Below are 24,548 nucleotides of genomic sequence, written 5' to 3'. Positions count from 1 at the left end.
TCAAATATTTGGAAAGCAACAGTGATTTTTCTTCTCTTTTGTCACAAACACAGGTGTGTTACAGAAGAAAACATAAATGACTTCTGAATGTTCTAGATACACCTTAAGACTTCAGTAAAGTTTCTGATTATGGCAGGCTGTCTCAGCCACGCCGCAGAACCCTTGAAACACATACATTCACTCTCCTTATTTGTGAGAGATTGTATTAGTTTGCTAGGGCTGCCATAATAAAATACCACGGATGGAGTGGCTTAAACAACAGAAATTTATTTCCTCATAGCTCTATAGGCTGGAAGTCCAAGATCAACGTGTTAGCAGGGTTAGTTTCTTCTGAGGGACTCCCTTGTCAGGTTGTAGATGGCCATCTTCCATGTGTTTACATGGTCTCTTCCTCTCGGTGTGCTTGTTCTTATGAAGACACCAGTCACACTGTATTAGGACCCACCCATACGACCTCATCTTACCTTAATTACTTCTTTAAAAGTCCTATCTCCAAGTGCAGTCACATTCTTAAGTACTGGGTATTAGGATATCAATATATATGAATTCGGGAGGACATAATTCACCCCATAACAGGGATGCTTAGGTGGAAGAATTGAAAGAAGTGGTAATAACTTTTAAGCTGATCTTAAGAATCTGAATTTCCAGTAGCTATCTTGAGACCAATAAATTTTCTTAGGATCCTTCAGGCCATATGTGTCTGTGTCTCTTTTCTATGTTATCCTCAGACCCCAAGGGAGATCTTAGCTGTAGAGGGAAGGAGGGCCTGCAAGCAATAACCATAATAAGAGAGACTGCCATGGTAATTAACAACCTGTTGCTGTGAAAATCCAGATGGGATCTGCAATGTGTTCTGAAGATAGGATCTTTCTAAGCACCAGGAACAAAAGTTGTGGATCTGCCCAATGGGTTGGTCAGAGAGAACTTCTTTTTAAAACCTGAGGACAAACTCTGCTATTAATGACTTGCAATTATCACAAACAGCTGGAAAAGCCATCAAAGGACTTCTAGCAGAAAAGCTGCACATTTCTAGCCGTGGCTGACTGATGCTATAAGTAGATTCTTTTACAATACCCGAAGGTATCATAGGTAAGAGTATTTAAAGAATTTCCTTAAAATAAATATGAAAGATGAAAGTTTAGAGAAACTGTGATAATAGCGAAAGCCTAGTCAAGAATATGATTTTATCCAGGTGTTACTGTAATGATTTATTTTCCCTAAATATCCTAAAACAGAGAGCATAACTAGGTTTAAGTGCTTATGTTATAAAGTTATAGCTTCTAGACAAACTAGATCCCCAAACAGCATCTGTATCCATACGACAATAATAAGTTACATGTGTTCAGTAGGTAAACACTCACGGAATTGTAAAACACTCCATTATTTTAATGTATTCCCATCAACAAAGACAGTTATGGACATCCAAGACACAATCTGGTTTTGAAGTTTAAGAAAGCAGTAGATAAAAGCTTCGGTTAGCTTCCACGTTAGTTATAGATATATCTTACCTAATGGTCAGTTTCACAGGCTCAGGGGACCCATTGACATTGACCAGGAACTCTTCTTCAAAGTGCCCCAGAATGGAAGAACTGAAAGAGATCTGGACCGCCTGGACTCCACTTGGTTCGATGATGCCTTCCTTGGGGCTGAAAACAAAGCAGGCCCCCAAAGCCGAAGTTGGAGGGCCCACGTTGAAGAGAGCATCAATGCTGCCTTTGTTGGAGAGTACTGCCTATATCAATAAAAAGCCAAGAATGCAAAGATACAGCATGGACATCATATTTATTTTCATAGAAGCATGTGGCTGTACTGTTTAATACCAACACATAGACAGTTACAGGAAGTAAAGCCAGAGAAAAACTCCAGGGGAGAAATGAATAGTCTTCTGCCTTGAAGGTCTGAAGGCAGGAATCCCGATCCAGAAGTCATTTTGTGCTTTTAGTATCCTCTTTAAAACAGAGTTAGTCACTTGTATTATAGCCGTGTTATCAATACTGATTGTAATTATATCTACTGAAAAAGAACCTTAAAATACCTCTTTCTGATATTCTATAAGGTAACTGAGGGAAGGCCGGTATTTCTCTTCTATGCATGAGAAAGCTGAGAATGAGCAGCATACTGAAAAATAAGCAGTCAGAATAGAGGCGCAAGAGCTACCTAAGCCTACATCTATAGTGTAGCCTGGAGAATATGAACGCGACATCACTGTGGATTCCAGACGACAAGGATCCTCTTTATTGTGCTATTAGATTGCATTCTACTGGGATACCTTCATCTCAAACTCTACTGTTTGGGGATACTTGCAAGTGTTTTACTACAGACAAGTTTTATTCCTATACACTAGTGCCATTGTCCATATTTGCTTGCACACTAGATGTGTGTGTATGAAAAGTTCTTGCCTGGCATTCAGAGTCCTCCACACCTGACTCGGTCCATCGCTCCCACTCCCATCTCCCCTGGTGTCTGTCCAGTGAGCCTGTGCTGTAGCCACGCAGCTCTCTATTCCTTGCCAGTGCTTACACCTGAATTGGTGGACAGCACGTTCTCTCTCTCTGTGTACTACCTTCAACATACACTCCAAGTATTAGAGAAAAAAGAGCATAGGAGATCATGAAGAAATGTTCAGAAAGGCATGTGGGGAATGTCAGGAACCTAGAAGAAGGAGGAGAATTTCCAGAAGGGGTTAACTGTGGACAGAGTTCATGGGGAATACACTCTGAGAAAATGTTACAGATTTTTTATTTTTCATTAGAGGCCAGCCCTGCCCTTGAAGAAGAAAGTAACTCCAATGGAGTGTGACAGTAGAATCCAGAGTCCAGACGTTTAGGGAGTGCGTGGGTGTGGAAGAAATAGTGGTTGACAATTCGAGATTCCAATTTTGAGAGGATGAGTGGTGAGGAGGGAGAGTGGGGGAGACAAAGCTGTGGGAAGTATGGTAGAGGAGACCCAGTATATTTATATTAAATGACATAATGCATACTCAGTGCTGGGCCCATATGTTTGTTGTAATAAGAGAATAGAGCTAGGTAACCAAGGGAATGGGGTCTGGGTGGGTGTGGTGTGTCCACCAGCTTAGGTTACCTCCTGAGAAGCAAAGAAGAGGGAATCAAGAGTATATATAGAACAGAGTCAGGGGCCTTTGGAAAGGAAAATCACCACTTCTTCCAAGAGAAGATGGATGATGGACCAAAAGAGATATATAACTAATTGTTGCTTGATATTTTATTCATCTTTTTACATTTCATTTCCCATTCTCCCTCACTCTGTTTTAAGTTCCCTGGTCATAGAATTCATGCTTCACCCTTCATTCTTTCTAAAGAGACCATGTAGAAAGTGATTATGGCCAGGGACTCAGAAGCCAAATAGCCTGGGCTCAAATCCCAGCTTTACCACTGACTTCCTAGCTGTGTGACCTTAGAGAACGTGCTTTGCCTCTCTGTCCCCCAGTGTCTCCATCTGTAAAGGGTAAGAACTGCTAACTTCTCAGAGTGCTTTGAAGATGAAATTAATTTTTGTAACTCTTAGAATAGTGCTTATAAATGACAGTGGTTGCTACCTGTATTCCCAGAGCTATGCAGAATGGGTTTAAAATTTACCTGTGCTTAAGAAGCAACTGACACACGTTAGTGATAACTTAAAGGCAACTCAAAGGTGTTTGAGGTAATTCAAAGGGAATTCAAAGGGAATTCAATTCAAAGGCAATTGTTTTCCTCTCCGAGGAAATGCACAGATTGCCTTTTTATTTTTCGGGTAACAGCAATACTTTACTCAGATTTTGTAGAAGGCACAAGCTCCTCCATTTTCAAGAACATACATGTCATTCTTCTCCCCCTGACAAAAGAGCACCTTCATGTGTCTGCAGAATCCAGCAAATCATTTGGGACAAAACCCTGAGACCTTTTGATGACCTTACCCTTGCAGTCCAATTCCTTGGCGAGGAGAAAATTTATAATAGAGCTTCACCTAGTTTTCCTTCTAATTACACTGGGGAATAGTGAACACCCTTGGGGCTATGGTTTACTTTTTATGTATTTGCTAAGCTCAGCAATGACTAAGGGCAATAGCTAGTTATTCAAATTTGTCTCAAGTAGGTAACGTAATAAATTGAAAGAGAGATGCAATGAGGCATCAGCACTAAATACGCAGAGAGTGCAAAATATTCCCATAAGAAGCAACTCACCATGTCCTTCTCTGCCATTGCACAGCCCTCAAAATTGTCCACTCTGATGCAGCACCTCATATAACACTTACTTAGCTGGCTGCGATGTACTTTACTATTTCAAATCTGGGATGGTGGGTGGGAAGGTGGTGGCCTCAAATACACTTCGGTTAAATTTGTTAGAAATTATTATTACACTCAGGGAAACCTTATCCATTTTGTATCAGAACTAAAGGTCTTTTTCTATTGTGGCATCCATAAGACACAATACTTAGGATGTAAGGGAAATTCACACTGGATAAATTATGGACACAATATCAATTTAATAAGTATCGCACATTTTTTCCTCCAGAAGTGACCCTTTTTTCAAAATGCAAAAGACAATGCAACATAGTAGCTGTGCCATTTTTCATTTCATGGCAGTCATGTGACTGGTTTTTTCATTTAACTTGTGTTCTTATGTATATTCCATCTCAGATGACACTAATGTCTCTGTTTACCTTGCGCATCATCCCATTTAGGCCACGGTTACTCTAATGAATGTGGGGATGAACAATACAGTAGGAAGCTCTCAGTAGCAACCGGGCATTTGCCTCCCACGCCAAGGCTGGGCTGGGCTGAGATCTGAGTTGGCTGTAGGTTGGATTTGCTCCGTGGTGAAGGGCAGCACAAAACCTTCCCTTTCCAGGCTACAGAGCCCCAGTAACCCAGTGCTCACTAACATTTACCAGCTGTATGACCTTGCCAAGTTACTTAACAGACGTGGCAGGGTCAGGTTTGCTATTCACTGACCCCACTCCCTCTTCCTCCTGTGCTCACAACTAGACTGCATTTCCCAGCCAATCTTGCAGCTGTGGGATGTGAATGAGTGCGATGCGTGCCACCTATAGGACCAACTCCTATAAAAGATCTTTCGTGCACGTCTCTCCATGCTCTTTCCCCTTCTGCCCGCATGACAAATGTGGGGTTGCGGCCTTGCGGGCTACACGTTAGGGGTGGCAGAGCTATGAGACGGAAGGAGCCGGGGTCCCGATGCTCTGCTGACGGAGAGCCATCTGCTGATAGGTAACCCTGAGACTTTACGTAAGCAACAAAATAGACTTCTATCATGTCCTAGATAGTACAGATCTTCATATTTGTTTGTTACAGTATCTACCATTATCTTAACTAGTAAAACTTCTCCAGGCTCCAGGTTCCTCGGCTGTGAAATGGGAAGAGTCACTGCAATGCTGCACAGGGTTTAGGGAGGACCAAACGAACTAATGAATATAAAAGCACTGGTACTGTGCTCAACATATTTGAAAGACGATGTTGTTGATGGTATTAACCACTCTCTGCCTCTTATTTTTCCTTTATAAAGTAGTTTCTAAGGATTAGAAACTAAATACATACAGATAGACAAGCATACACAATAGAGCATGGAACCTGACACCTATTTGTCACTCATTAAATAACTGCTTGTATTACTTTTATAGAAATACAAACATTTAAAGTTTAGGAATCATTGTAAAATAAAGTTTCAGTGGTCACAATTTGATATAGTGCAAAAAAATACCCTAGGTACAAAGTTAGTGGTGAGGAGACACTGAAGTGACTTTGATCCTGAAGAACCCATGAGTATATCCTGTAAAAGATCATTTTCTATTTAATTGGAAAGACAAAGCACAGAATTTAAAACAGAAAGTTCCAGAAAGCACAATGACTGGTTTTTAATCATGTATTAAAGACCAGTGCATTCAGAGAAAACTCTGAAGTGTGAAAATGCCTATCCTCATTAGGACATTCTGGAAAATTTGAGAGTTTTTCTGTCCTCTGGTCTATAGCATTTATGTTGTCGGAGAACAAGCATTAATCAGATGGGGATAAGATTGCAATCCACAAGATGAGGAGGATAAATAAAACCAATTAAATTATGGCTTTGTTGCCTTCAGGAAAGCTAGAGGGGAAATCCTCAAGGAGGCTTGCTAGGAAAGGAAGGAAGAGCCAGATCATTCTGGAGTCTGAGCATGAGTAACGGCAAATGGATGTGATTGTACACGTTTTGTATCGATAAACACACACACAAAATAAAATAAACCAAAAAAGCCAAGTACTATCTGAGTCTCAATGAACAATTCTCATGCTTACCTCATAACAATGTACAGATCCAACGAAAACTTTTCCAATGTCCAGCAGTTCAAGATTGAAGTGAATCTTTGGCCCCATTCCTTCGCCTTTGATTCGGAGGGGCAGACGGATCTCTCGGCCTATAAAAACAAGTCAGACTTTATTACCCTGAAGGATGCTTCATTACCCCCAAACTACACATGACGTGGTGCCAATGGAAGCAATCAAGAGTTCTGTATCAAATCCCTGTGCTGGACCCAGGGAACTGCAATTTAACCAATGCTGAAGATTTTGCTTATCTTTAGGAAACACGAATACTGGTAGTTTCTTATCTTTAGAGAGCAGCTTACATTGTAATTAAGGCGGATATTTTAGCAGAAAAATTTTTTTAAATTTTAACCCAGTCTCAATGGTATTCTTGTTCCTTATTTTTAAAACAATGTAATTTTTCTAAATCAGAGAAGAGTGACCACTGATAGATGCTTCTTATAAAACGAGAGTCACCATGGGCCTCCACAGGACATCGTTCTCAATGATTTTCCCTACAGTTAGGAAGATAATGGTATTAAAGGATCTGTGTCTAGGAGTCTTACCATAGAGTTTCTTTCAGTAGGGGTAATGGGATCCACTCACAATATCCACGACTGCACACCCACAGTGGACCCAGGGCGGGTGAACAGAGAGCACAACCTTTAGGGTACTGACTGGCTTTGTTTCCTTTTTTAAAATGGATATACCTTTATCTGATAATACATGATCATTATAAAAATATTATAAAGAAAGTAGAAATTCTCACATAATTCTACTACCCAAAGATAACTACTATTAGCATTTTGGTGCCTACCCTTCCATACTCAATCATGTTTAAATACTAAAGTGCTACATGGTCATATTTAAATAGTAAATACTATATTAAGTTTAATGGAAATGAAAGCATATGCTGTTATTACTTTGTAACTGCTTTTTTCACTTAACAATACATCTACAACATTTTTTAATAATTTTTTTTAAATGTTTATTTATTTTTGAGAGAGAAACAGACAGAGTGTGAGAGGAGCAAGGGCAGAGAGAGAGGGAGACACCGAATCCAAAGCAGGCTCCAGACTCCCGAGCTTGTCAGCAAAGAGCCTGATGCGGGGCTTGAACTCACATACCACAAGATCATGACCTGAGCTGACGTTGGAAGCTTAACCGAATGAGCCACTCAGGTGCCCCAATATCTGCAACATCTTTACATACCATCACTTGAAGATGAGTTAAATATTTTTAACCAGTCCCTCTTGTTGGATATTTAAATCATTTCCAGGTTTTCATTCAACAAATTACAATGTAATTAATATCCTTGAACACATTATGAATAATTTCTTTAGGCACTTCAAAGATTTTCTATTGTTTCTTATCTCCTACAGCTCCTGTTGAAAAGTCAGCTTACTGTCTTACTGCTCATTTGAGGTAAATGTCTTTTCCTCTGACTGCATTAAGATTTTCTTTTGGGGGATACCTGAGTGGCTTATTTGGTTAAGCATCTGACTTCAGCCCAGGTAATGATCTCACGGTTCATGGGTTCGAGCCCTGCGTCGGGCTCTGTGCTGACAGCTCAGAGCCTGGAGCCTGCTCAGATTCTGTGTCTCCCTCTCTCTCTGCTGGAGCTCTGTCTCTGTCTTAAAAATAAATAAAAAACATTTTTAAGGGGTGCCTGGGTGGCTCAGTCGGTTGGGCGTCCGACTTCAGCTCAGGTCACGATCTCACGGTCCGTGAGCTCGAGCCCCGTGTCGGGCTCTGGGCTGATGGCTCAGAGCCTGGAGCCTGCTTCCGATTCTGTGTCTCCCTCTCTCTCTGCTCCTCCCCCGTTCATGCTCTGTCTTTCTCTGTCTCAAAAATAAATAAACGTTAAAAAAAATTAAAAAAAAACATTTTTAAAAATTTTTAAAAAGATTCTCTTTTTGTTTTTGGTTTCTACCAGTTATACCATGATGTTCCCAGGTGATATTTTCATGTATTATTCCTAAGGTTTATAGCAATTTGTGAATCTCTGGATGAGTGCCATGCATCAGTTTTTAAATTTTCAGTCATTATGTCTTCAAATATTACCTATGCTCCATTTTCTCATTTCTTTCCATCCACACAGATAAATTTTTACCACATTCTATTTGACTCTGATGCTCTTTTCTATATTTATCTCTATACGCCTCAGTATGGACATTTTCTTTAGATTTATTTTTCAGTTTATAAAATCTATCTCTGGCTGCATGTAACAGGCTATTCAATTCTACTGAGTTCTTAATTTGTTAATGTAACTTTTCAGTTCCAGACTTCCCATTAGATTTTTTATAGTTTCCAGGCCTCTGCTCAATCTTTTGAGAATATTAAAAAAAATGTTTAACATTAAAAAAATCTATCAAATAATTATGTTTTCTGGCTCTCTATGAAGTTTATATTGTTTATCTTGTGTTCTATCAGACTGTGTTGTCTCCTTATATGTTTGATTATTTTTGACTGAGTGCTGGTCAGTGTACATAAAACCTGAAGTGGTCATCTGAAGCCCTGAGAAGATAGTAACTTCCTCTTGCTTCTGGCTGGTGACTAAAGAGTATTAGCATTACCCAATCTTACCACTCTCCACTAAGATTCTGTGAGAGAATTAAGCTCTGTACCAAGTCATGAGTGACTATCTTCTCAATTCTCCCAAGAAGGGCATATAGCTAGTACTATGCTAATTATAAAAGAGAAGTTAATTCCTCATATTTAATTGATGCCTTAGAACATTAGAGATTACTTCCTAGAACCTCAGCGAAGAACTGTTGTAATCAAATTGATAATTGAAAAAGCAGTCAAAGCTGAGCTTCAACCTTTGGGAGGGCTGATCCATTTCCAGTCCCCACTTCACTGGGTCCCATTATAAAGTCTGGGGAGTTATGAGGGCCCTTTCTCCTTGGGCATCCCATGAACTCCCATGTTTCTTCCCTAACTGTACTTAACTTTTCAGCTTGTCTGTAGTATCTACCAAAAAGGTGGTGTCTCTAAGGATAAAGTGGTGTCCAAAGTCTGACTGTCTTGGCTTTCCTCTTCTCTTGGATCTTGGCCCTGTAATTCTCTACTGTCTTGGTAGCTCTCTTTTGACTATAAAAAGTCCTTGAAAATATTTTGCCTTGCTCTTCTAGTTGTGTTTTAGAGAGAGACAGAGAGACAGAGACAGAGAATCCAAATTGCCTAGCCCACTGTTATTGGAAATAGAATTGCCAGAACGAAGGGATGCACATTTGACATTTTGATAGCTATGGGCATGTTGCCCTCCAGAATGGTTGTAGGAATTTGCACACAAACAACAGTATTTAAAGGTCTGTCTCTCCCTACCCTCCCTGATAGTGGGGATATCATACTTTTGAAAATCTTTGATAATTTGACAGGTTTTCCTTAAATGTATACCATTTACATTTCAAACTCTTTAAGCAAAAATAAAAGATTTGCTCTGTAACATTTTGAACATTGAAAAATACTTTTGATGCTCTGTTAGATATAATCTTTAGTATTATAGTGACTGTGCTTTGAACAATCAAGCCATATTTATAATTTATTATTATTATCATTATAATGCCTTATGGAAATTTATGTTCCAGCCTTTTGTTGCTACTTAGCTTCTGTATCTTTAAGGCTTTCTCTCCATGACTGTCCCTTCAAAGACAGGGGTATTTGTCTCTATGTCCCCTCTAGTGCTTGGCAACACAGTGGTCATTAGGCATGTATTACTTTGATCATAAGAAACAAGAGCAATCAGCAATATTTGGGACAAGTGATCCATTCAAAGGGTTCCCCCAATCCATCTGATCCCTGGAAAAGAGATCACTCTGAAGATCAGGTGTTTGTGTTAACAATACTGTAGAATATAAGTAAAACTTTCAGAGAACCTCATCAACTCACTCCATTATTTTAGAGTTCTAATCTACTGGCAATGATTTTTACTGCTTGGTCAAGAGAAAAGTATTTTGACAGAGATCCAACTTTCAGAACGGCAAAGAAGGAGAATTGCAAATATATTGTGGAATAAACAGCAAGACTATTTATAACTGTCAGGCTTAAAGCTTTCCCCATCTGTTACCTTGACTGCCTTCCTTAATAATAACTTTTTTTAAAAAAAGGAGATGTGTTGTAATAAAGCAGTGAGCTAATGTTTCTTTGGGAATTATTAATTACTTCAACGGAGATTGTTTTATGTGTAGCTAGCCATTTCCTTCACCTAGGATAGGAGTACAAGTGATAACCAGCAGTACTTTTGCCAGAGTTAGTCTACATTTTAAGGTCACATTACAAATGCTACTTTTCTGTAAGATTTATGAAGCAGGGATTTTTCTTGTCTTGGCAAAAGACAGCAAGAGGGACAAATGTGAAGGAACTAGTAAGCTCTAGGACAGATTCCTTGCTAGAAGACTGAAGTATTAAAATGTTTATTTTATTTTATTTTATTTATTTTATTTTATTTTATTTTTAAAGTTTTGTTAATGTTTTATTTATTTTTGAGGCAGAGAGAGACAGAGTATGAGCAAGGGAGGGACAGAAAGAGAGGGAGACACAGAATCCGAAGCAGACTCCAGGCTCCGAGCTGTCAGCACAGGAGCCCGATGCGGGCTCGAACTCACGAACCACGAGATCATGACCTGAGCCGAAGTCGGATGCTTAACCGACTGAGCCACCCAGGCGCCCCTAAAATCGTTTTTTTAATGTTCATTTACTTTTGAGAGAGAGAGAGTGCAAGCAGGGGAGGGGCAGTGAGAGAAGGGGAGACAGACTCCAAAATAGACTCTGAGCTGTCAGCACAGAGCATGATTCAGGGCTCAAACCCATGAACTGCAAGATCATGACCTGAGCCAAAATCAGACGCTTAACCGACTGAGCAACTCAGTTGCCCCCCAATTTTTTTTTTAAACAGGGCAATTTCCAGATGACACAATACTCTATATGGAAAACCCAAAAGATTCCACCAAAAAACTGCTAGAACTGATTCATGAATTCAGGAAAGTCACAGGATATAAAATCAATGCACAGAAATCGGTTGCATTCCTATACACCAACAATGAAGCAACAGAAAGAGAAATCAAGGAATAGATCCCATTTACAATTGCACCAAACAACATAAAATACCCAGGAATAAATCTAACCAAAGAGGTGAAAAATCTATACACTGAAAACTGTAGAAAGCTTATGAAAGAAATTGAAGAAGACACAAAAAAGTGGAAAAATATTCCATGCACCTGGATAGGAAAAACGAATATTGTTAAAACGTCAATACTACCCAAAGCAATCTACATATTCAATGCAATCCCATCCAAATAACACCAGCATCCTTCACAGAGCTAGAACAAATAATCCTAAAATTTGTATGGAACCAGAAAAGACCCCGAATAGCCAAAGTGATCTTGAAACAGAAAACCAAAGCAGGAGGCATCACAATCCCAGACTTCAAGCTATACTACAAAGCTGTAATTATCAAGACAGTATGGTACTGGCACAAGAACACTCAAATCAATGGAACAGAATAGAGAAATGGACCCAGAAATGGACCCACAAATGTATGGCCAACTAATCTTTGACAAAGCGGGAAAGAATATCCAATGGAATAAAGATAGTCTCTTCAGCAAGTGGTGCTGGGAAAACTGGACAGCGACATGCAGAAGAATGAACCTGGACCACTTTCTTACGCCATACACAAAAATAAACTCAAGATGGATGAAAGACCTCAATGTAAGACAGGAAGCCATCAAAATCCTCGAGGAGAAAGCAGGCAAAAACCTCTCTGATGTTGGCTGCAGCAACTTCTTACTCAACACATCTCCAGAGGCAAGGGAAACAAAAGCAAAAATGAACTATTGGGACCTCATCAAAATAAAAAGCTTCTGCACAGTGAAGGAAACAATCAGCAAAACGAAAAGGCAACTGACAGAATGGGAGAAGATATTTGCAAAAGACATATCAGATAAAGGGTTAGTATCCAACATCTATAAAGAACTTATCAAACTCAACATCCAAAAAAACAAATAATCCAGTGAAGAAATGGGCAAAAGACATGAATAGACACTTCTGGAAAGAAGACATCCAGATGGCCAACTGACACGTGAAAAAATGCTCAACATCACTCATCATCAGGGAAATACAAATCAAAACCACAATGAGATACCACCTCACACCTGTCAGAATGGCTAACGTTAACAACTCAGGCAACAACAGATGTTGGCAAGGATGCAGAGAAAGAGGATCTCTCTTGCACTACTGGTGGGAGTGCAAACTGCTGCAGCCACTCTGGAAAACAGTATGAAGGTTCCTCAAAAAACTAAAAATAGAACTACCCTGTGACCCAGCAATTGCACTACTAGGTATTTATCCAAGGGATACAGGTGTGCTGTTTCAAAGGGACACATGCACCCCAATGTTTATAGCAGGACTATCAACAATAGCCAAAGTATGGAAAGAGCCCAAATGTCCATCAATGGATGGATGGATAAAGAAGATGTGGTATATATACACAATAGAGTATTATCTGGCAATCAAAAAGAATGAAATCTTGCCATTTGCAACTACATGGATGGAACTAGAGGGTACTATGCTAGGCAAAATTAGAGAAAGACAAATATCATATGAGGACTTTAAGACACAGAACAGATGAACATAAGGGAAGGGAAGCAAAAATAAAATAACAGGGGGTGGGGACAAAACATAAGAGACTCTTAAACATGGAGAACAAACAGAGGGTTACTAGAGGGGATGTGGGAGGGGGGATGGGCTAAATGGGTAAGAGGCATTAAGAAATCTATTCCTGAAATCATTGTTGCACTATATGCTAACTAATTTGGATGTAAGTTAAAAAATAAAATTAAAAATAAAATTAAATACATACATACATACATATGTAAAACAGGGGAGTTTCCTATCTCTGATTACAGCGTCCTGATTTCACACGAGAAGCAGGGAAATGCACTACAGAACCCGCTCTAATAGCCTTGAAGGCCTGAATGCAACAGGATCACATTGCATTTAGATGTGATCCAGAAAATATAACCAGGGGCTTGCAAAAACTTGCCATCTATCTTAGACGTCCAATATTATACTTGAACTCCATTCCTGTGCAGTAAGACAAGAAAAAAGAGGAGGAAAAGTATAAATAGAACAAACTGTCATTATTCACATATTTTAGGACTATCCACCTGGAAAATCCTAAAGACTCTGTGAATAATTTTTTAATTAGTAAGATACAGTAATATTGATGGTTACCAAATCAATATTCAAAAGTAAAGTGCATTTCTCCATATAGCAACAACCAGAAAAATTAATTTCCAAGACACTATTTACAATAGCAACAAAAATATAAAGTACCTAGAAATAAATGTAACAATATATATTTAAGATCTTCAAGGGGCAAATCATAAAAGTTTATTGAAAGATATTAACAAAGATCTAATTAAATGGAGAAGTAGGCTATGTCCTTGAGAAGGAAGACTCAATATCATAAAATTGTCAATTTTCTTCCAACTGATCTTTAATTTCAACACTCTGCTAAGCAAAATGCCATCGGGTAGAATGTACAGATTGATTATACAATTTAAATGTAAAATCAAGGGGCCAATAGCAACCAAGACATTCTTTAAAAGAATAAATAGGGCTAATTTGCTCTTTGATATATTAAGGTCTATTATAAAGCTATTATAATTAAGTTAATGTGGTATTGGGGCAGAAGGTACAAAATGATTAAGGAAACAACAAAAAACTCAGAATAAATGTACACATATATGTGAATTTATGACAGAAGGGAAGATGGACTGGAATGCACAGAGCCAAAACAGCTGGACATCCACATGGCATCTGTGGTAGATTGAATAATGGCCCTCAAAGGTGGTCCCATGTCCTAATTCCTGTAAATATCACCTTATATAGTAAAAGAGTGAATATTACCTTATATGGCAAAGTAAGTGAGTGATTAAGAATTCTGAGATGGGGAGATGATCCTAGATGATCTTTATTATTGTAGCTTAAAAACTGTCGAAATAAGGTAATGGTAGCCTTCCAATTTTGTTCTTTTCCATAGTTATTTTGGCTATTCTAGGTTCTTTGCATTTCCATGTGAATTTTAGAATCAGCCCGTCAATTTCTATACACCCACATGCACGCATGTGCGTGCGCGCGCACACACACACACACACACACACACACAAGCAACTAGAATTTCTATTTGGATTGCATTGAGTCTATCAACAAACTTGAGGAAGAAATGACATCTTACTAATATTAATTATCCACTTGTTAACAAGGTATAGTTTTCCCTTTATTTGGGTCTTTAATTTCTCCCAGCAATGTTTTATAGTTTTCAATGTACAGGTCTTACACATCTCTTGTCAAATTTATCTCTAAGTATTTAGGATTTCTTAATGCTATTTTAAGTGACAGTGTTTTTTTAAATTTCAATTTCCCATTGTTCACTGTATAGAAATACAACTGATTCTCTCTATATAGATCTTGTATCCTGCAACCCTACTACACACTTACTTTTCAGCCTTCATTTAAAACAGATATTCTCTAACACAATCTCCACAGATTTTGATTCAATAAAACATAGATGAAACCCAAGAATCTACATTTTTAATGATCAGCCAGAGTAATTCTATGCAGATTCTCTAGGGATGTTACCCGAAGAAACATGAACCTTGTTTCAACAAGGTTGAATATTAAGTATGCTAATAGGTTTCAACATATGAATTTTGGGAGAACACAAATATTCAGTCCACAGCACGTGCTAAAGATGGGCTCACAATGCAAACATTTCAAACCATCTCAAGAAACAATCCAGTAGGAGGAAAGTCAGTGTTTACCACAAACATGCAAATTAGTACGCCAAGAGTTTGAGATAATAGAAAACTCTTAAAGGAACTCTAACCTCTCATCTTAAAATCTCTCAAGAAGTAAACACAGAAATAGAAACCAAGTTTATGAAATTAAAAACGGAGTAGATGAATACCAAAGAGTAGAAGTAGCTAAACAACTAATCAACTGAGAGAAAGATCTTAGAAAAATACCCAGAATATGTCAAAGAGAAACAAAGAAATAAAAAATGTAAAGAAGTCAGAAGGTATGGTGAGTCCATGGGAAAGACATATATCTAAAAAAAATTCCAGAGGGAGAAAACTGAGATAATGAGATGAAAACAACACTGAAGAGATAAGTGCTAAGGAATTCCAGAACTGATGAGAGATTCTTAGACTGAAGATGCAGGTTTAGTACCCAAGTAGGCTAAACAAAGGCAAATTCACCACAGGGAAGCTGTAGAAAACCAAAGGATGGAGTAATTCTTCTGTCAATCTGATACAAAAGATAGGCAACTGAAAGAAAGGACAGTTAAGCTGCAGGAAATTTCCCACAGTAACCATATGGTCCCTTGTGCATATTTGGAGGAAGCAAGCAGCCTCATGGAGAGACCATGGATGAGGGTTCCAGCAGACAGAACCTGGCGAGGTCCCTGTCAAGAGCTAGGATTAACTGCCAGACATGTAGGTGGAAGAGCTATAAAATGATACCAGCTTTCACCTTCAGGCCTGTCCAGCTGTCTCCAGGGAGAGCAAAGTGGAGCTGTCCTTGCTGAATCGGGACCAGTCTGCAGATCTGTGAGCAGAATAAATGGCTGCCAGTTGTTTTAAGCCACTAAACCTTTAGGGTGGTTTGTTATGCACAAAAGATAAAATGGACAAAGTGGCTTACGTAATTAGGGTTTTTACTTTGCTCACATATCCGGGACATTGGGAAATGTGGATTTGGGGGAAGGGAGGGTTTAGGGGTTGAAGGCATGCTGCTGCTCTTGATGATGATGATAACTGGTAAGGATGAAAAGGATTAATATTGACTCAATAGCTACATTCTCTTCAAGTTCCAGAACCATACAGTGGTACTTATTGTAGCTTTTAAATATGTTTTAACACGTGGTGGGGTTAGTCCTCTCATATTATTCTTGTTTTTCTGAACTTTCTAAGCAGTTCTAGTTCATTTATTTCCTCCATAAGAACTTTGGAATAAACCTAATTAAAAAAAAAAAAACCTTGATATTACCACTGAGATCACGTGATATTTACCAGGAGAACTGACCAATTTATAATGTTGATATTCCTGACCAAAACTATCAACATACCTTTCCATTTGTTTGAGTTTTCCTAAATCTGGGTATGGATACATATATATTTTCCCTATATTCTGTATGTTTGAAATATTTGATAATTGAACATACAACTTAAAGTAAATAAGGTAGTTGATCAAGAAAATAATTTCTCATTCATAGGACTAAGAAACCCTATATTATTATGAGGTTGCAGTCTGATGAGTTTTGAAGAAGAAAACCTACAAATATGTAGAGCATTATTTATTATTCTGAAAACTCAAAAATGTTTTCAGTGATTGGGGTGATTTAGCTTTCTCTCTCCTAAGTGTCCATTCTATAGTTCAGCTGAGATAAAGGTCAAAAGCTCTAAATTGTGCTAAAAATTCAGATGTTTCTTTCTTATGATGGGCAGAAGGAAAATGGACACAGTAGTTACATTTTAATTGGGTCCTTAACGGAAGTAGGTACATCTGGCATCGTTTCCATCATGCTGCTTTTTCACATCTGACTCTGAAGCACCCACTAACGATGTTATCTAGCAATATATTTCACAGTTTAAATCAGAAAGTGTTGCTTACTTTGAAGCTCCCATATGGTGATCCAAACCAAATATGTGTGGTTTCCCGTTGAGTTTTTTTTTTTTTTTAAAGGTCATCTCTTCATGATTAGATTAGGATTTTCCACATTACATTGGAAAGTCAAGATAGATAAAAAGCCAGTTTCAAGCCACAGATCAGACCATCAGCAAGTCTTTATCAATATCTAACATCCAGTTTAACTACTTCTAAGAAAATCTGAAAATTTAAGTGAAGAAAAACATTTCAGTTTCAGATGAACTGAAAAGATTTCAGTAATGTTGTATTTCCTATGTTCAGATTTAAGCAGGTCACTCACTCCCTTGCTTAGGGCCCTTCTGTGATTTCCCACAGCAGCCAGGAGGAATTCCAAGGTTCTTAGTCTGGCAGTCAAGAGCAGCTGTCCCTGAGCTAACTACTCCTTCAGCATCCAACTCCATTTCCTGCCCCTTCTCTCCTCCCAGTCTCTCTGTCTTTTTGGCAGCCACATGCCAAGAATTTGCAATTCTTTGCCATTTCATTCTCTTGCCATGTATTTTCACGAAGTGTTTCCCTCCCTGACATGCCCAGCACCTCCCCCCACCCACACACATCCTTTTTTTATTTGACTAACAAATACTCCAGAAGGGTCACTTTCCCTGAGGAGCTTTCCCTAGAAACCGAGACTGAGCTGTGTGTGCCCTGTACCCTCATCTATTAATGCATTCATTCACTGGATAGCATTGCAATATAATTGCTGGTTACTTTCCTCCACTCATTTCTAATGCTTTCTGAGGGCAGGAGCTCTGGTTTTGTACATCTTTGTACTCATGGTGCCTAGATATAAAAGCTTTCAAATTTTTTTTTTTAACATTTATTTATTTTTGAGACAGAGAGAGAGCATGAACAGGGGAGGGTCAGAGAGAGAGGGAGACACAGAATCTGAAACAGGCTTCAGGCTCTGAGCTGTCAGCACAGAGCCCGATGCGGGGCTCGAACTCACGGGCAGTGAGATCATGACCTGAGCCGAAGTCGGCCGCTTAACCGACTGAGCCACCCAGGCGCCCCAAGATATAAAAGCTTTCAAAAGAAAAAAAAGTTGTAGGTGGAGATGTGGGTTAAATTTCATGCATCTCAAGAGGCCTCCTCAAGACAAATGACACTGGCCTTCCCTGCTACTTCCTGTTTCTGAACATATATTTACAGGATGGAATACTACACAACAATGAAAACAAAATAGGACTGGGGCTATGAGCAACAACATGGATGAGACAGACATGCAGATTGATGCCAATTACGTACGTTTCAAGAACAGACAGTACCAACTTGCATTGTTTATGTGCACACACATTGGGGTAAAAACTACAAATGAAGGCAATGAAATAATGACCATGAAGGATAGAATGGTGACGATCTCAGGGGGAGGTTGGGGTGAGGGAAGTGTGCCTGGGAAGGGACACACAGGGGGCTTCTCAGGACTGGAAATATTATCTTAGTAGCATGTATGTGATATTTGTCTTATAATATATATGCATGTGTATTAGTTCCCTGTTGCTGCTAAAACAGGTCATCACAAACTAAATGCCTTAGTGTACAGGTTTATTATCTTAAAAATTATAGAGGTCAGAAGTCTAAGATGCAAGATGGGTTTCACTGGACTAAAATCAAGGTGTTGGCAGAGCTGAATTTCCTTCTGGAGACTCTGGGGAGAAATCTATTTTCTCGCCTTTTCCAGCTTCTAGAGGCTGTCCACATCTCTTGGCCATTTATCTTCAAAGCCAGAAACGGCTGGTTGAGTCATTCTCTTATCACATCACTCTGACACTGAGACTGATACTTTTGCCTCCCTCTTTGAAGTTAAAGGACACTTATGATTATCTACTGAGCCACTCGCATAATCCAGGTTAATCTCCCTATGTTAAGGTCAGCTCATTGGTAACTGAAACTCCATTTTCTGCCCTAATTTCCCTTTGTCAGGCAATGTAACACAACCACAGTAACATATTCACAGGTTTGGAGATGGACATCTTTGGGAGGCTGTTACTCTGCCTACCACAGTATATTTTATGCACATTTGTGAATGTACGTCTTGTTTCTTTTTAAAAAAATTTTTTTAATGTTTATTTATTTCTGAGACAGAGGGTGAGCGGGGGAGGGGCAGAGAGAGAGGGAGACACAGAATCAGAAGCAGGCTCCAGGCTCTGAGCTGTCAGCACAGAGCCCGATGCAGGGCTTGAACTCACAGACCAGGAGATCATGACCTGAGCCAAAGTCGGATGCTCAACGGACTGAGCCACCCAGGCGCCCCTGTATGTCTTGTTTCTTAGTGACAAAAGGTTAAAAATTAAATGATAGTATGTAAATACTAAGGATTCCTATGGGACCATGAAAAAGAATGACACTTTTTATTTAGTGTTCATGGAATAATCTGCAAGAAATACTTAATAAGCAGTGTCAAAACCATTGTGTATAGTATGCTATAATTTATGTAAAAAGGCATGAAGGGGAAGCATATCCATACGTATTTTCTTCTATAGGCTCAAAGTATTTTTTAAATCCAAAAGCAAAGCAAAATGAAACAAGGGAAGGGGTTTTTCTATCTGCCTAAAAAGCATTTTTTAGTGACCTAAAACCAGGAAGTTTTACCAATTCTTTGAAGATAATACTAAGGAATCATCACCAGCCCTTGAAAAGACACAGTGAATTACATGGAATTTACAAGGAAGATAATATGGAATTACAAGGTAAACAAAACCCTTCTCTGGCAATCATGTCTTTTAATAAACCACTATCAGAATAAAGAAGAATGTCATGCAGATGGAAAATTATACTATTCAGTTTATCCAGGATGTGAATTCTGTGGCAGAATTCACAACTGCAAACAAAACAATAGATGAACACAGCTAGTTATGTAATGTTTGGGAACCTCCTGGAGAGCAGCCAACCCCCTGGAACGTGGCCAAGCACGACACCCCGCGAGTCATAGATGGGAGGGAGGATCTACCACCTGTGGCATGGGGGCCACTGGAGCATTTCCAGCCTCTGTCTGAACACTGATGTACCAGCATTTCCTCCAGACCCATTTAGAAGTCTGGGGTAAATGATGCTGGTATGAAGTGTAGAAATGGATTTATGTCGATCCTGAAGCCCCTGGTCCATTCTGCATCCATTCTGGGGCAATCTTGAGAATCCTGCATTCATGAGCAAGGCAACGACCAGATCAAACCAGGATTCATTCACTCATTCATTTTTTTCATTTATTTGCTCATTTATGGAATCAATATTTATCGAGTGACTTTATCTTCCTGGTGCTAACAGCATAATAGAGTATCATTTCAATATATAAATTTTTTAAACAAGCATGTAAGTGAAAACAAACAAAACAAATCATGATCATACAAGTCAAAGTGATGGTTACTTCCAGGGAGAATGGGGGAAAACGTCATCAGGAAGGGACATATATAACTGGGGGGAGGGGGAGGGCAGCACAATCTTGGCTTAGGCAGCCCATCCTTCTATACTGTTCTTAGACTGCTTGACCTCTTTACATACAGAGAAAAGTGGCTGTGTAGACATGCACTGAAAACATGCTAGGCAGAGCAGAACAGTGGGATTTTTGCCTTGAAGTTGCTAGCGATTGTGCATTCTTATTACTCTCTCTCTCTAGACATTTAATATTTTGTTATTAAAATAACCACCACAGCTGTAAATCCTAGGAGACCTAAACAGTAAACAGCAGAAGTAAATAGCACTAATTACCCTGAAAATTAAACCCACTTTCTCATTCTCATATACAAATGAACAACCACAGATCAGAAGGCACTGGAAAGAACTCTGTGACTGCCTGACACTTGCTACCTTGGAATTTTCTGACAAATAAATACTTCTCTTCACATCCTTATTTAAGAGCATTGAATGGCATTTAATGTCATTCACTGCTCATGTTTGATTAAAATCTGGTTCTTTGACAACAGATGATCAATCCTATACGTCTAACATTAGACTGTTAAGATCTCCAGAAGAATAAAATGAAATATGACAGAGGAAAATATGTAAAAAATAATACAATTTCCCAGAGCTGAAGTAACACATGAGTAATCAGACTCAAATGGCCCATAGAAAGCTGAGGAGGATGAGTTAGAAACCTCACCCTTGGATATGGCTTCATGACATTTCAGACCTCAAGTACAAAAAGAAAACCCTAGAAAATATTGAGAGAGAAATAACAGGCCACCTAGCAAGGAATGAGAACTAGGTGACTTCAGACTTCCGGACCTTTACCATAAAGTTGGCACAATGTCTTCAACATTCTGAAGACAAAAAATTTTAACCTAGAAGTGTCAGCTAAACTATCAGGTGAGTATGGAGGCAGAATGAGAAATTACCAGGTATGCAGGGATCAAAGTTTCCCTTCTATATACCCTTTCTGTGGAAGCTACTTGAGCAAAGTGAGAGTAAAAAGATACAATGGAACACACATGGAAATTTAAAAAATTCCCTGGTAATAACTATGCAGGAGGTGGCTGATCTGACTTGGAATGAGAAGCTTGTGGGCTCTGAGAAAAATGTCTTCAAGGAAAAGAAGAGCATGTATTCTAAAATTAGATAGGATTGAAGAAATGAAGAATAAGAAACATCGGCGGGGGGGGGGGGGGTGCGGCAAAAGCTGCACAAAAGAGTCAATTCGATGATGAAGTAAGCTAACGTGAGGCATAATTGTGAGACCTCGTGGACGGTGAAGAGAGGGAAACTAATTGCTACACACCTTAGGGGAATTCTTTGCTGATTAACATTCACCAATAGAGGTCAGAACATCCAACCATCAGAGGATTAAAAAAGTTTAATCCCAGAATAAACTTGGCCCTTCAGTGTACAGAATTTATGTAGACGAACTAGAGGATTTAAATATGGTTACCAATCATTTTAATACAAAAGTAGAACAACTCATAGAATTTGAGAGGGTGGGGCACCTGGGTGGCTCAGTTGGTTGAGGGACCGACTTCGGCCCAGGTCACGATCTCATGGTTTGTGAGTTCGAGCCCTGCGTCGGGCTCTGTGCTGACAACTAAGAGCCTGGAGCCTGCTTCGGATTCTGTGTCTCCTTCTCTCTCTGCTCCTCCCCCACTCATGCTCTGTCTCTCTCTGTCTCAGAAATAAATAAATATTTTTAAAAATTAACAAGAAAATTTGAGAGGATGGAATGGTGGTGAGCAGGTCAGGGGTCCCAACACCTGTACGTGTCAAAGAGAGACCGTAGAATTGATGGAACAAAAAATACAGTTTTAAGTATATTATTTAAAGCTACAAATAAAACTCGAAAAATAAAATAAAAATAATTGGGTTGCCAGGGGCTGAGGTGGAGGAATGGGATGGCCTGTGACGTGGCAGGAAGGAACTTCGTGGTGTGATGGAAATATTCTGTACCTTTATTTTGGTGGCAGTTATTCTATTGGGGTTTGTCAAGGCTTGCCGAACTGTACACCAAAAACCGGTGAAATACACTGCATGTAAATTATTATTTTTTAAAAGGAATACGCTTAAAAAAAAAAAAGGTGTATTCATTTATTTTGAGAGACAGAGAGAGAGAGAGCAGGGGAGGGGCAGAGAGAGGGAGAGAGAGAATCCCAAGTAGGCTCCATGTTGTCAGCGCAGAAACAAATGTAGGACTTGAACCCACGAACTGTGAGATCATGATCTGAGCCAAAATCAAAAGCTGGACACTTAACGGCCTGAGCCACCCAGGCGCCCCAACTGCATGTATATTATAACTCAGTAAGGCGAGCAAGGGAACAATAAGATCATAGGGAACTAAATCCTTATCTTTCAGAGCAGGAGTCTCAAGAGGTAATGTGAGAAGCTGGCAAATAAACAAAACAGCAACATAAGCATAGAATTAGTAAGGAAAATTACCACCACAAGAAACAGCCAAAAGCGCTTCATCTTGAAAGTAACACTGGAGACTACTCTTTAGCTTTATCATCTTATTATCTACCTGTTTTACTTATTTATTGGCATCAGTATTTTAAAAGAGAATTCTGAGGCATTTTTAAAATATAGAACACCTTCCAGAGTAGTACGAAGAGCCTCCATACATCCTTTACCCAATAATCTCCTCGAAAGCAAAGGATCCAGTCATCCAGATGTCATGTCTCTTGAGTCTCACTCAATCTGGAACAGTTCAGTCTTTTCTTGACTTTCATGAGCTTGATATTTTTGAAGATTACAAGCTGTTAATTTTGGTTTTTTCTTCAATTTGGGTTAATCTAATGTTTCCCCATAATTAGACCGTGTTAGATATTTTGACCCTAATATCAGTGAAGAGATGTTTGTTTTCATTGTATCCTAGTGAGCAGTCCGTGAGGTTGATTTGCTGGATGACTACTGTTAGTATTAACTAAGATAACACCTCCCAGTTTTCTTCATTGTAAAGTTAGATTTCTCCCCTTTATAATTAATAAGCATTCTGAGGTAGGATATTTTGAGACTACATAAAATCCTGTTCTATACCCTGCTTTCACCCATTATTTTAAGATCCATTAAATCTTCAGAATGCTTTTTACCTGAATTCATTATTACCCAAAGTGCTAAATGGTCAATTTTTATTTAGTGGATTCAGAGATTCCTATTTAATCAATGTGTTGTAATCTATTAGCTATCATTATTTATTTTGATTCTTAACTTGTTTCAAATTTGGTCAGTGGAAGTCCCTTTGCTGGCTTCTGTATCACTTTGACATAACCCTGTCATTCTTTGAGCATTTCCTTAGTTTCCAGCAGGAAAGGAATGTTCCCAGCTCATCTTCTTTCTCTGCCTCAGTCCTGATAAAAGGCCCTCATGGCAGAGGGCAGGATTCAGAAACCAAACTTTGGGTACTCAGTGTGCTCACTGCAATTAGGGTCTTAAAGCTGCCAGGATCTCTTAATAGACACAGGAAAGATGCAGCTCTATGTACATAAACGTATACACACATTTATACATCTATTTATTTCTGCCTCTGTGCATATCAACAACCATGAGTTCATAGGGAAGGAACTCCAATTCCATTCCAATACCAAAGCCTCATCTTAGCCTTTCTCCTTTCCACATATACATATCTGTCTATCTGCCTCCTCCAAGAGTGAAAAATACTGGCTTTTGTTATCCTCAATATATTTACTTTTGTGTTTAATTCCTCTATCTGTATCCAATCTTCTGAAGCTGTCAGATTACCACTCTATTTGTACATCCCCCTTGCAGCTTCTGGCCACTGCCAGGCTGTCTTCCCATCCTCCCTGGCTGCATTATTTTGATTAAAAACTCAAAAAGTAAAAAATTCAAAAGCCAAAGACTATAAAAAGAACAAGAATCAAATGTTGAGGCTTTGTGTCAAGTAATATTCTTTATTGTTCTAAAAATCAACAGCAAACCCAGCTCCGTGGTTTCCTATCCCCGTGACTACACTATAATTGTAATGTACTTCAAAGTTTGATCTGTTCGAGAAAAAATGAAAAGCGCATAGCTTGACTCTATTATTCCCCTGTTGATATCATGTACTTCCTGTAGTCTGCACACAAACACACACGCACACACATGCATGCACCCCTCTTGATGCTCTGGGCACTTG

The 24,548-nt window shown here is 39.0% G+C and overlaps 1 protein-coding gene across 8 annotated transcripts in view; it reads right to left on the bottom strand.

Annotated features, from left to right (window-relative positions):
* HYDIN (HYDIN axonemal central pair apparatus protein) overlaps positions 1-24,548 on the bottom strand; it is a 415,179-nt gene that overhangs the window by 225,281 nt on the left and 165,350 nt on the right. For all 8 annotated transcript variants that reach the window (XR_013552530.1, XM_078438962.1, XM_078438955.1 and 5 more), the window contains 2 exons: positions 6,287-6,405; positions 1,509-1,732 (listed from right to left, as the gene is read on the bottom strand). Coding sequence is in view for 7 of the 8 variants with exons in the window: in XM_078438962.1 (XP_078295088.1) it covers positions 1,509-1,732; positions 6,287-6,405 (343 nt within the window). In the remaining variant the exon portion in view is untranslated. The remainder of the gene's footprint in view (positions 1-1,508; positions 1,733-6,286; positions 6,406-24,548) is intronic.

Source organism: Panthera onca, chromosome E2, assembly GCF_046562875.1.
Source record: "Panthera onca isolate mPanOnc1 chromosome E2, mPanOnc1 haplotype 2, whole genome shotgun sequence".
NCBI lineage: Eukaryota > Metazoa > Chordata > Mammalia > Carnivora > Felidae > Panthera > Panthera onca.
The sequence above is the reverse complement of the archived record's forward strand: the minus strand, read 5'-3'. Positions and strand labels throughout refer to the sequence as shown.